A 12,199-nucleotide genomic window follows, 5' to 3' on the forward strand; every position below is an offset into this window, starting at 1 on the left:
GGAATCCCTCCCTTCTCAGCTCCAGAGCTCTTACTTTACTCATCCATAAAATGAGGGTAATAGTAGCTAATTGGTGAATGATGCTGAATAATTAACCCATGAGATACTTCAAGTCCTCAGCTGAAAGGACCCTGCCAGAGCCCAAACGTCTCCCGGGCAGACTGAGCTCCGAAGGTGGCAGGGATTCATTTGTCATATCGCAGCATCCCTTGATTTTTTCCCTCAATAAGCCCTATTTCTGAGCGCCATCTCGTGCTGGCTCCATGAAAGAGTCCCTGTTGTCCCTGCAGATCATCAGCCCCACCGGAGTGGTGTAAACCAGCATCTCCCAGCTTTTCCCATAGGGCTGGCACTTCCTCAGTGACTTGCCACAACTGGAAACACCCCCCGCCCCGTATCCATTTCACTTTTTCCCAGTGCAGTATTGATCCAGGGCAGAACATCCACAGGGAGACGTGGGGCACAGGTCTGATAAGTGGCTGAGGGAACTGGGGGTGTTCAGTCTGGAGAAGAGGAGGCTGAGGGGAGACCTTATCACTCTCTACAACTACCTGAAAGGGGGTTGTGGTGAGGTGGGTGTTGGTCTCTTCTCCCAAGTAACCAGCGATAGGACAAGAGGAAATGGCCTCAAGTTGTGCCAGGGGGGGTTTGGATATTAGGAGAAATTTCTTTCCTGAGAAAGTGGTCAAGCACTGGAACAGGCTTCCCAGGGAGGTGGTGGAGTCACCATCACTGGAGGTGTTCAAAAAACATGTAGACATGGCACTTTGGGACATGGTTTAGTGGTCTTGGCAGTGTTGTGTTGATGGTTGGACTTGATGATCTTAAAAGTCGTCTTTTCCAACCTTAATGATTCTGTGATTCTATGTTTAAATGGGGCTGGCTGAGTCTTTTCTGGCTGTGAGCACGTGATCCCCAAAAGTCTGACCCACACATGGTTATACCTCTGAGAACAGAAAGAGTCAGCTAAAGGTTACCTGTCACCTTCTCCTGGTGTAAAGGAGGTAAAAGCATTACCTTTTCATGGCAGGGTAACCCTTTTTTTGAGCTTTGCCATATTTTCTTCTGCCACACTGCTTCAGCCAGCTCAGGGGAAAGCATCATCATCACCTGTGCTCAGCTCTGCTGCATCTCATCCTCGTGTCCCAGTGCTTCCACAGTGATGCTCGCATTTCCCCCAGTTTTGTGGGATAGGAGTTGAGGTGGGGGGGAGGAAAGTCCAAGTGACCAATTCAAGCATTCCCTGACTCGAGAAAATGTTATCTGCTGGGGTTAGAGGTGCAGAAAGCCAAGCCCATGGGGCTCATCACCTTCTGCAATGCTGGAGCGTTGAAAAAAGCAGCAGCAGGAGGGATAAAACAGGAGATGAAACACCTCAGAGGGAATTGGCAGAGAAGCAGTGGCTAATGAGCAGTCGTTAGAGGACTGAGGTCTCCCCAGTGCTCGCTCTCTGTCCTGGCTGGTGTCCCCAGGCATGACCACAACACAAATCAAGGAGTCATTAGCGAGGCAGGGACATAATGACCATGTTGCCCCACTCCACCCAGGGCACTCGAGGGATTTTATAAACCTGAATTCAACCGTGAGGTTTATTCTTCCTCCCCTGAGGATCAGGGCTTGCAAACTTTTGGACTTGATAATCTTAAAGGTCTTTACCACCCTTAATGATTCTGTGAAACCCAAAAACCCAGCTGGGGTGTGTCCTCACCTCCCCAGGTCTTGCCCTGCAGGAGAGAAGGGTGGTGGCATGGCTGGAGGCTTTGAAATAATCCCTGTCAGGAATTTTTCCAGTCCCTCTCAAACACGTTTGCAAGGCAGAGGGGAAAGTAAGCCTCCCTCCTGCACTGCGGATGGGTGGCCGCCACGTGATGGCGATGCTGATGGGGTACTGCTTTGCAGCCATATCTTGGGTTGCTGTCAGCTGATGTGAAAATAGCTCTTCTGGAGCAATTTATGTCTGAATAAAAGGCTCATTCCTGCCCATAGCCCCGTCATGGAGCTCAGCACTCCCACCTGTGGCAGGGTCATTTTGAAGGTGTTTTCAGGACAAAATGGGTTGCAGGCACATTTGGAGGGGTCTGAGATGTTCCCATTGCCTTGGGGTTGGGCAATGCAGGTCGGGAAGGTGACGAACAGGGGGAGAAGATCTCGGTGCACCCCAAGACTGACTCTCCCCCCATCTCAGCCCCCTTCTCCCCTTCCTCCACAGGAGTGCCAGCTTCTCCCAAGCCACGAGGTCCACCTTCTTCATGCGGAGCGACACAGCGGTCCAGAAGCTCTCACAGGGCAATGGGCACTGCATGAACGGGGTTGGTGGGCAGCTCCATGGCTTTTACAGCCTGCCAAAACCCAGCCGGCACAACTCAGAGTTCAGGGACAGTGCATACGACCTCCCGCGCGCCTTTGGTTCCTACACCCACCCCAAGTCAAGCCTCACCAGCTCCGAAACAGATAACGAGGAGGTCTACACCTACAAGACTCCCAACAACACCCTATGCAAGGAGTTTGGGGAGCTCTCCACGGACTCCTATGACATCCCTGCCACCCCGCTCTCCATCTACCAGATCCCCAGGACATTTACACTGGACAAGAACCACAATGCTCTGGCCGTGGCCGCCAGTGACTCGCCCGCCGCGCCACCCCCACGGCCCCCGAAACCTGGGCAGACGGAGCCACGGTGGGGAAGCCCTCCTCAGCGGCCCCAGCCCGGTGAAAGCTTAGGGCTAGCCCCCATGGCAGCCACCATTCCCCGGAGAAACACGCTGCCGGCAGTGGAGAACAGCAGGCTGCACCGAGGTGAATTTGGGGATGGGGAGCAGAGGGTGGATTTGTCCTATCTAGCAGCCTTGAATGGGGCCATCCCATTGGATTGTGGTAGGGCTGGGGTGGCTGTTGGCATCAACCAGGGGCTTTGAACACAAAGAAGCTCTCCCCAGTCAGGGTCTGGCCCTATTTTTTGTATGCAATGGGAAGGCAGAGGCATCCCCAAGGCTCTGCCCACCAGAGCTGCTCAGCTGGCTCTTGGCTGTGTTGTGCCTTGAACCAAAACCCCAAACCTGCTTGCCTATGCAGTCCTTCACCAGATTTTGGTGATTTCAGCCATTTTTAGCTTGCTTTTACTTTAATTCATAACCAGGTTTATCAGCACGTACTTCAGCCTGGAGCTGCCTTGGTTTTGCTCATCAGTCAGGGACATAATTTTGCACATCTCCAAGACTCAACGTTCCCAGTGTAACATAGCCACCCTTTCCATTGGTCATGGATGGACGTGGATGAGCGTGCCCTTTCCAAACCTTGTGGCTAGGATGAGATAGTTGCAAGGTAACTTAGAAGGAGCAGTTGGAGAGAAAACATACTGCAAATGATACACACAGCTCCCTGAAATGCCTCTTCCATTTTCTCCTACCTAAATACCAACATTTAGGGTGACATCAGACCCATGTTCAGCAGTACATAGACCAGTCAAGGAGCTTAGTATCCCATCCTCACCCCATCCTCCCCTTACCGGAGGCTGCCAGCCCGTACCTCTGCTGAGCGAGCTGTAACGGAGCTCTAGCTCTCCCTTAACCCAGTTTTGTCACCATGATCTACCTTATCTGACGTCTTTACCCCTGGGGTTTTGCAGCACTTTGACAGAACCAGATTAGGTCCGTGTGGCATGTGCAGTTATGTTGACGCATCAAAGAGGTGCTAGTTGGGAGGGAGCACAACAGGCAGTCTGTGACAGGCTAAAAACCATGTCTTTCCACCAGCATCACAATCAGCAAGAATAGACACTGCCCTCCCAGTACCTGCGTTTTGTTTTCAGGGGCCCCTTTCATTAGCAGTTGCACTGGGACACATTGTACATTTGTGGTTGTGTTGCAGCTTCTTCTTGCGAGACGTATGAATATCCCCAGCACGGGGGCGGCAGCGCTGTGCAGTCAGTTGAGTCAATGAACGACGGGTACAACTCCTACCTGGTGAGTTGGCCTTGACGTAGGCCGCCATACTATAAGGCACCATTTGCACCTTGTAGATTGAGAAATAATTCAGTTCCAGGTTGGACCTCACAGCCCAGTCTTGCAGAGCTAAGTCAAGAAGGGTTTTTTACTGATTTCAGTTAAAACCATGGTGGCCTGCAGGGTAAGGATGGAGGGACAACCACCTAACCCAGCACCGCATGCAGAGCTTTGCTTTAGGTGCTTCCACAGAGTGTATCTGCCTGGAGCTTTGACCCAAAAAAGCACCCAGGAGTTTGGCTTCTTCCTGAAGGCCTGGGATGCTGCTGAGCTGAATTTTGACATGCTGCCAGAACAGCCTCTTTTGTGCACTTTCTAAGGCTTCCTGAGCTGGAAATGACATTAAAGCAGCCTTTCATATTGCATTTTAGTCATGGCCAGAGCCCAGGGAAAAATGACTTTCCAGGTTAAGCATGCTTCTGCAGCTCACTCTGATCATGAGAAGAGGCTCAAGTCTGGGCAGTTAAGACCTTTCCCTGAACTCAGGATGTTGCAATGTCTTGGAAACAGTGGAGGTAGACCCTCGCAGTGCAAACTGATGGCCAAGGAGGGGACAGACCATCCCTTCCATCTGTGCTGAAATTTTAGAGCTGGTCCCACCTCAGGTGTGTGTTTATAGTGGGTTTATAGTGGAATGGGGTTGAGCAGTGTCTGATGCTCACAGCACATCCTCCCACTTGTCCTCCAGCAAGCCAAGGCAGCGGTGGCCCGCTCCCACAGCACTGACTCTGAGGACAACTATGTCCCCATGAACCCCGGTTCCTCGCCCCTGATCCACACCGAGAAAGCCAATGACAATGCCCAAAATCTCTACATCCCCATGAGCCCTGGGCCGCATCACTTCGACCTGGTGGGGTTGTCCTCAGCCACCCTCCCCGTGCATAAAGGAGGAGCCATGGCGCAGTGCCACAGACGGTTGAGTGAAATCCAGCCCCCACCAGTCAACCGCAACCTCAAACCCAACCGGAAAGGTAAGAATGGTTGTTTGTGGGCAAATCTTTCCAGAAACCCTTCTATTCTTGTAATACTTCGGACTACATCTGTTGTCTTGTGCACACTCAGTAGAGTCCTATGTGGGGTGTGCTTTGTTACCACCAGCACAGTCAGACCTTCAGATCTTCCCCATCCCCTTCCTCTTTCAGGAGGACTATGGTGCAAATGCAGCTTTCATGGTGTTTGAAATGTGCCTATCTCACACCCTTCCTGACCTTTACAGGAGATGCATGTCACAGGCAGGATCTCACGTCCTTCACCTGCACCCCTCCCTATGCTCTACCCCAAAACCTCTGTGTTGTATTCAGATGACCCAAATTTCTCCTACTGTTTCCTACTGGCTGCGTGTAGGAAGTTCTTCCCTCAGGGCTTTGCCTACATCCTCCAAATCCCTCCCCAAACCATTGCCTGATGGGTCACCAAGGAGATGCTGAGGAGAAGGGCTCCCATCATAGGGTGTCAACACCTAACCCTATCAACACGCTAAGCGAGGGCTGGGGCCAGAGCACAGCACTCTTCCACCTAATGAGCCATCCATCATGAGAAGAGCTTTCATGTTACCCTGCAGATGTCCTTTCCCATTCCCTATGGGGAAACACTGACCAGAGGCAGCTCAGGGCTGGCAGAGCCTGGTTTTGTCCCCATCTAACGGGTTATCGTATCTCCCTAATGAATTTGTTTATTATATATGCTGGGTTTGGGCATTTTTAGCAGATCTCCATTCCCTGGGAGACACATTCCTTCTTTGGGGCCACACACCCACTTTGGGGCTGTGGGTCAGAGGGAGAAATTCACTGTTTTCCCCCAGTCCTGGTGTAAATGAGTGCAGGGATTTTGGTTGGGGGTATTTGTCATCAGCAAGGAGGGCTGGGGGGCTGATTAGCAGAATGGGAAGCAATCAACAATTTGCTGGGGACCCTCTCATGCCAGTCATGAGCGCTGAATTGTAGGAGTCTGCTGCCTCTGAATAAAGGCTTTTTCCCTCCCCAGCAAAGCCATCGCCGCTGGACCTGAGGAACAACGCTGTCATCGATGAGCTTCCCTTCAAATCGCCAGTCACGAAATCCTGGTCCAGGCCAACGTGAGTAATGGTTGGGGTGTGAATTCTTGCTTTGCTCTGACAACAAATCTCTGGTCTTGCTCTTGCTGGTGTCCACACGTAGCCACACTGTCACCTCTGCCATGGATTAAACATCTCTGGCTGAGTGTAAGGGGGATGCTGACTGCCCTTCTGCCTCCACTCGCTGCAGAGGTTTCTTCTGGCCCACCATCTCTTTTTGTTGAAGGGGCACGTTTCTTGTGGACCATCTTGAATCAAGCTAGAAGGGAGCCCAGACTTCGGATGCAGACCCGAATTTCCCCAAAAGCTGGATGATCCCTTCAGCCCTCATTGTGTTCTTTGTCAATTTTAGAAACAGGAGCTGCAGAGCTGGGTCGAGCCGTGCAAACATCTGCACTGGGATGAAAGTCCACCTTGCCCAACACTCTATCCCCATGAGGGACCAGCAGGAGCTATCTGGGAAGAGCGGCATTTATGGAGTAATTCTTTCCTAAAATGTCCTGCCACACCGTGGCGATTCAGGGCTCAGGGGTTTCCTTGGTCACATCATGGCCAGACTTAGGACCTCGGTCAGATGCTATCAAAGCAGAGGGGTACTCTCTTGGACTCCTCATGAGCCTAGTCAAGTGTTGTAAGAGCCAGAGTCATATTCCCCACATCACAGCTGGTGGTAGGAAGATAGATTTGTTTATGTCGGGATTTTACATGAAAGCCCAGCATGTGGCCGAGCAGCTAATTAAGATCCCTTGAAGACATTTCCTTTTTCTGGGATCTGACAACTCTTGCAGAGCTGTGGCTCTGACACAGAACCTGTGGTCCACCGCCACTCATGACCCAGCTGACCCACCCTGACTTGGGGCATAGGGCACGATTTCACATCCAGCTCTTCGCCCCAAAACCCTGCTGTAGTCTCAAAACCCAGGTGACACTCGCAGGGTCTGACCAAGCTGTGTTTTGATTGCCTTGAAAGCAAAGCCTAGCCCGAAGGAAGTCTGCAAAATGAAACCGAAGCACTTTAGAGCAAAGTCTGCCGGCCAAAAATAACAGGATTCACACAATTCCAGTTCTGCTGCTAATTCGTGGTCTGATGTTGTCCAATAAAAGGCAGAAGCAAAGCCTGGCTGCTGTGACTCCTCTGACAAATTGGATTGTGTGGAGGCTGGCTGCAGGGCATGAGCGCTGTGTGCTGAAATCACTGCACCGGGAAACAGTGAGTGGGCTTTGATTGACAAGATGTCCGACCCTGGAGAGCTAATGGATTTTTCCCTTATCAGCTAATCGTATGACCCTGCCTTTACTGCAAGGCAACAAACAGCTTTTTAAGACACAAGCTTTAATGCCAGATGCTGATTGCATTATGTTATTCTGTATAATTAGATTTGGCCAATTGAAAGCAAGACAACGCCTCGGAGGTTTTGTTTTCCAGCAAACATTTTGGATAGGGCCCTGCATGGTAAACAAATCCTGGAGCTGCGGTGAGGCTAGAGGTGAGAAGCTCCACTGAGGCTGGCCCTGCATCCTCCACAATTAAAAGCTTCCTGTGAGATAAGAGTTCCTGGAGCCTGATTTATGTAGCTGATAGCAAGAGAGTTACAGGTATGTAGCGAGCAAGGTGTTACTAAAAAGTCCTAGGGAAAAAAAACCAAAACCAAAACCAACAAAAAATCAGACAAGCAAACCCAGTGATTTCTGAACCATGGGAAGGTCAGGTTAGGAGAACCTCAATGCCACCAGCTCTTCTTCATGCCCAGTCCCCAGACCTGAACATGGTGATGTTTGGAAGCATCAGGTGCTGCCCTCTCCCATCCCTCCTTGGCAATGGACAAGCAGCACCTGCAACCATCACTAACACATTGACCCTTGTCCTTACAGCCAGACCTTCAACGCCGGCTCTTTGCAATACTGTCGCCCTGTCTCCTCCCAGAGCATCACCAGCACTGACTCAGGAGACAGTGAGGAGAACTATGTGGCGATGGTAAGGGCCCCACGGCTAAGATATGTGGTCCTGGCAGGACGTATATGTTTCCCACATCTGCAAACACATTCCTAGCTTGTGACATGGAAGTGCTCAGATAGCACCGTGATGAGCGTGGTGTAGGTCCTTTCATACATCCCTACATGCACAAAACAGTGGCTTTCGTTCCTAAAATGACATGTCCCACTGGTGTTTTAACTGTATATGAGAGCAGGAACACTTATCACCTACTTTGCCAGGAATTAAGAGAGGATAAGAGCATCTATGGACTCTCACAGTCTATTTTCCTCTTGTAAGTTGATTTTTTTCAGTTGTTTTTGGGATGCTCATTTTAAGTTGGATTTTTTCCCTCTGATCGCTGCTGACATCATGTTTGTGTGGAGGGCAGGGGCTATCAGAGCAGCAGCAGGGAGCGGCTCTGCTTACAAGGAGGGGATTTTGTCTCTCTTTGCAAAGCTGCTGACTTGAAGCATATTTTTGAGGCTGTGTAACTAAGGGGGTAGTAGAGGAAATCTGTGCTCTGTGTAGCGTGGTTGTGATCGGTGAAGATCCCAGCGCTGGTCTGGCCTCGCTGAGGTGTGGTTCCTGGGAAATGCTGAAGCCCATGTCTGATGTCAGGCATGTGAATAAAATCAGCACAAAGGCAGCAGAACTGCTCTGATACATAAAATCAAAAGCATGAGCTTGAAATATTTGTCAGCGCAATATACAGTATATATAGTCCCCCAGTGGTTCTGCACACCATGGTCCCAGAGAGGCAGGGGAGCACATATCCAGGCTGGGACCTCTTTTTAAAGTGCCACCAAGGCACTTCGTTGCCAGATTTGTGTTAAGTCTGTCTTTTTTTTTTTTTTTGGCCTTCTTCCAATTTTAATCCTCATTATCTCTCCTGTCTCTTCCCTGCATTAGCAAAACCCCATTTCTGCTTCTCCTGTTCCTAGTGGCACCAACAGCCCAGCGCCTAAAAAGAGTTTGGGGAGTGTGGATTATCTGGCTCTGGACTTCCAGCCAAGCTCACCAGGGCCACACAGAAAGGTACGGGGGATTTTATAAACTTCTGGTTAAAAGTGATGCACTTTTTAAGGGGGTTTATGGACATTGGCATAAAATGGGCAGGATTGGTGAGTGGCACAGTAACCTCAGAGGCACGATTTTTCCCGCAGATTCACTGCTCTTTTTATTCTAGGTCAGACTCAGACTCTGTTGCATGTCTGCAGCCTTGCTGGAAGCGTTACCAGAATTGTGGATACGCAGGGGTTCAGGGATGCTGAGTCCAGAAATTCACGTGGAGATTGTGTATTCAAAAGCTGTCAGGAGGTATCCCAAGAAGTATCAGAAATTTTTTTCCCACCTTCAGAACAACAGGTCCTCCAAAGACTTGGGCAAAACCCCAGACTTGGGTTTTCCACCTGAGATACTTTTGGGAGCTCATTCAGAAAATGATGGGCACCTGTCTCCTGGCAGTCAGATGCTTTTAAAGAGTGCCATTTGGGCAGGAAAAGTACAAACTGCTTTCAAAAAGTGAAGCTGATGTTTAAAAGCTAGACTATTTTGAGCTAATGAAGCCATTGCCTGGTGAGAAAGAGCTGTGGGGAGAACATGGGTCGGGGATGGGATGGCTCTGCCAAGTGTCCTATGGAAATGTAGAAGGGGAAGTTCCTAAAGACCCAGATGCTGGTGATTTTTCTCCAGATTCATACATGGGGGAAACAAACACCATCTTAAAGTGAATCATAGGAAAATAGGGCAAGGGAGGACCTCAGGGCATCCCCACATCCAAATGAAGCCATCTCTCTTGAGGTGACAGACGAGGCTTAAAAGTCTCATATGATGGAGATTTCACAACTGCCCCAGCAAGGCCACATACCAAGATGAAGAGGACACCCAGGGTTGACAGAGTGGGTTGGGGAGGGACCAAAGGCAGGTCCTGCTGCGTGCCACCCTGAGCAAACTGGGAGGGGGAAGGAGAGACTGGCTCCAGCAAAACAGCATCTGAGCAAGGGGACGATGAAGGACAAGGCATTGTATAAGCCTTTGTGGGAACCACTTGTGAGTTGGCCTCGACTTCCTCAAGCACCGCCTTGTTTCCTAGGCAAAGCATCCCACTGGTTAGGTCTTTTTATTATTTGACAGTTGTCCCTTGATTGTTTCTTTCTGACCAGCAATATTTCTGCAGGTATTACCAATTTAAATTATATCCCAACCTGGAAACATGATTTTAGACCATTAAAAAATATCATCTGGCTCCAGCTGCCAGCAGCTCGGGGTCCTCTGAAATGCTTGTAGAGGCAGACAAAATTCTGGGACTCAAGAAACTATGGAAAAAAGTATCTCCAACAGGTCTCCTGGGTGAACCTGCAAACTTATCTGTTGTTTTGGGGATGAAGATCATCTGGCATCATAGGTGTGTAGAGTCAGCACAGCTAAGAAGGATGGAGCTGGGATTTTTATGTGTATCTATCTGTAAGAGTTCCTGAGTTCTTTACAAGAAAATGAGCAAGGTGCAACACTGAATTTGCAATATCAGCAGGTAGATCACACATGTGCAACCAAACATCCACATCCCAGAACTGGCATGAAGGTAGAGACCCAGGTGCTGTTCCTACCCTCCCATTGCACCGCGGTCTCATGCAAGCAAAATGCAAAGCAGCCTGAAATCTTTCATCCGAGACCCTTCAGTAGGTTAGAGGGAGGGTGGTGAGCCATGGGTTCTGCAAGAAAGCAGGGGAGGTGCAGCAGATGGAGGTGCTGCTGCAGGAAGGAGCGAGGGGGAAGAGCCGGTTGCCGATGAGTGACCAGGCGGTTGTCCATGTTTCTCCTCCCCACAGCCCTCCACCTCATCGGTCGCCTCGGATGAGAAGGTTGATTACGTGCAAGTGGACAAGGAGAAGACACAGGCACTGCAGAGCACCATGCAGGAGTGGACTGATGTGCGGCAGTCCTCGGAGCCCGCCAAGAGCACGAAGCAGTAGTGCCTGGGGCAGGCAGCAAAACAGGCAAATGTCCTGGTGGTTTTCCCCAGCTGGGGCCCTGCTGGGCTGCCAGCTCCACCTGGGCTGGATTTCTAAGACTGTGGAGGGGAGGGGGTCTTCATTTTTTTTTCTTTCAAGACAAAAAGTAACTTAATTTCAGGGGAAGACTTGGCGGATACTGTTTGCCAGTGATAAAGACCAACCGTGTTTGATGGCTAGGTTTGTGCGTTAGCTGCTGGATGAACTATCCAGGAACTTTGACTTAGCAATACCAGGTTTCACCCTATACATCTTTTGCTTACAGCCATTAAAGCCATCTTGTATGTGCTAACACTGCATCATCTCTCCCCGACTTCTTCCATACCATACCCCTAAACTGTGCCATGCAGGTTTGCAGCATCTTTCATAGGACATAATTCCCCCGCTCTGATTCCTCACTCCTTATGATTGCCACCTTCTCTGCCTCCTCCTGATCCCAAAACTGAGCAGGACCATTCCTTTAGAAATCAATTTCGTCGTCCCATCTCTTGTAAATAATATGTTCAAAACTTCTGAGGGCTATTCTCTGCCTGGTGGAACAGACCCCATGTTTTTGGTTGTGGTTGTTAACCTTCAGGAGCTTGAAGAGCATCCAGACTGTCCCACTGAGCTGACTTAGAAGCCCAGGACTTGCCCCATCGTACACACACATATATGCCAGCACATGTTCACACACATGCATGCATGCATGAAACAGCCAATTTTGTAGGGATGTCTTCTGCTGTTCATGCTCTCCAGCATCTCTCAATGTCAGTGGGCTTGAGAGATTGGCTTTGGATGGCAGAATTTAAGCCCTGACTCACTGCCTATCCGAAACCAATTGCGTTTGAATCTGGCCCTAAGAACCAAAATCTGCCCTTTGTAGCACCAAAAGAAGCCCATAGAGTGAGAGTCCTACACCTGTGGCCATCATGAGAAGCTCTGTGGTTGAGTATGAGGGGTGCAGGGAGGCTCTGGAGACCCTGTGTATCTGTATATCTGGACTGGCTTGAGTGACAAGGAGGGAGCGGAAGACTGTTGCGAGGACTGGGAGAAGGCAGACGCTGTACTGCAGAGGTTGGTCGTGGGTGAGGAGGTCTGGTGGGGTGTATCTTGGAGGAAAGGAGTAGAGTAATTGAAATGTTCGTTGACGGTGAGGCCTTAGGCTTGGGAAGAGGCT

At 50.1% G+C, this 12,199-nt stretch overlaps 1 protein-coding gene across 1 annotated transcript in view; it reads left to right on the forward strand.

Moving 5' to 3' along the window:
* GAB2 (GRB2 associated binding protein 2) overlaps nucleotides 1-11,001 on the forward strand; it is a gene marked incomplete at its 3' end in the record, with an annotated part of 40,894 nt that extends 29,893 nt beyond the window's left edge. The window contains exons 3-9 of the mRNA XM_082012199.1: nucleotides 2,210-2,796; nucleotides 3,868-3,962; nucleotides 4,690-4,972; nucleotides 5,985-6,075; nucleotides 7,927-8,029; nucleotides 8,939-9,064; nucleotides 10,858-11,001. Of these exons, the coding sequence (XP_081868325.1) occupies nucleotides 2,210-2,796; nucleotides 3,868-3,962; nucleotides 4,690-4,972; nucleotides 5,985-6,075; nucleotides 7,927-8,029; nucleotides 8,939-9,064; nucleotides 10,858-11,001 (1,429 nt within the window). The remainder of the gene's footprint in view (nucleotides 1-2,209; nucleotides 2,797-3,867; nucleotides 3,963-4,689; nucleotides 4,973-5,984; nucleotides 6,076-7,926; nucleotides 8,030-8,938; nucleotides 9,065-10,857) is intronic.
* Nucleotides 11,002-12,199: the final 1,198 nt, after the last annotated feature.

Source organism: Phaethon aethereus (assembly GCF_964289735.1).
Source record: "Phaethon aethereus genome assembly, chromosome: 1".
NCBI classification, from domain to species: domain Eukaryota; kingdom Metazoa; phylum Chordata; class Aves; order Phaethontiformes; family Phaethontidae; genus Phaethon; species Phaethon aethereus.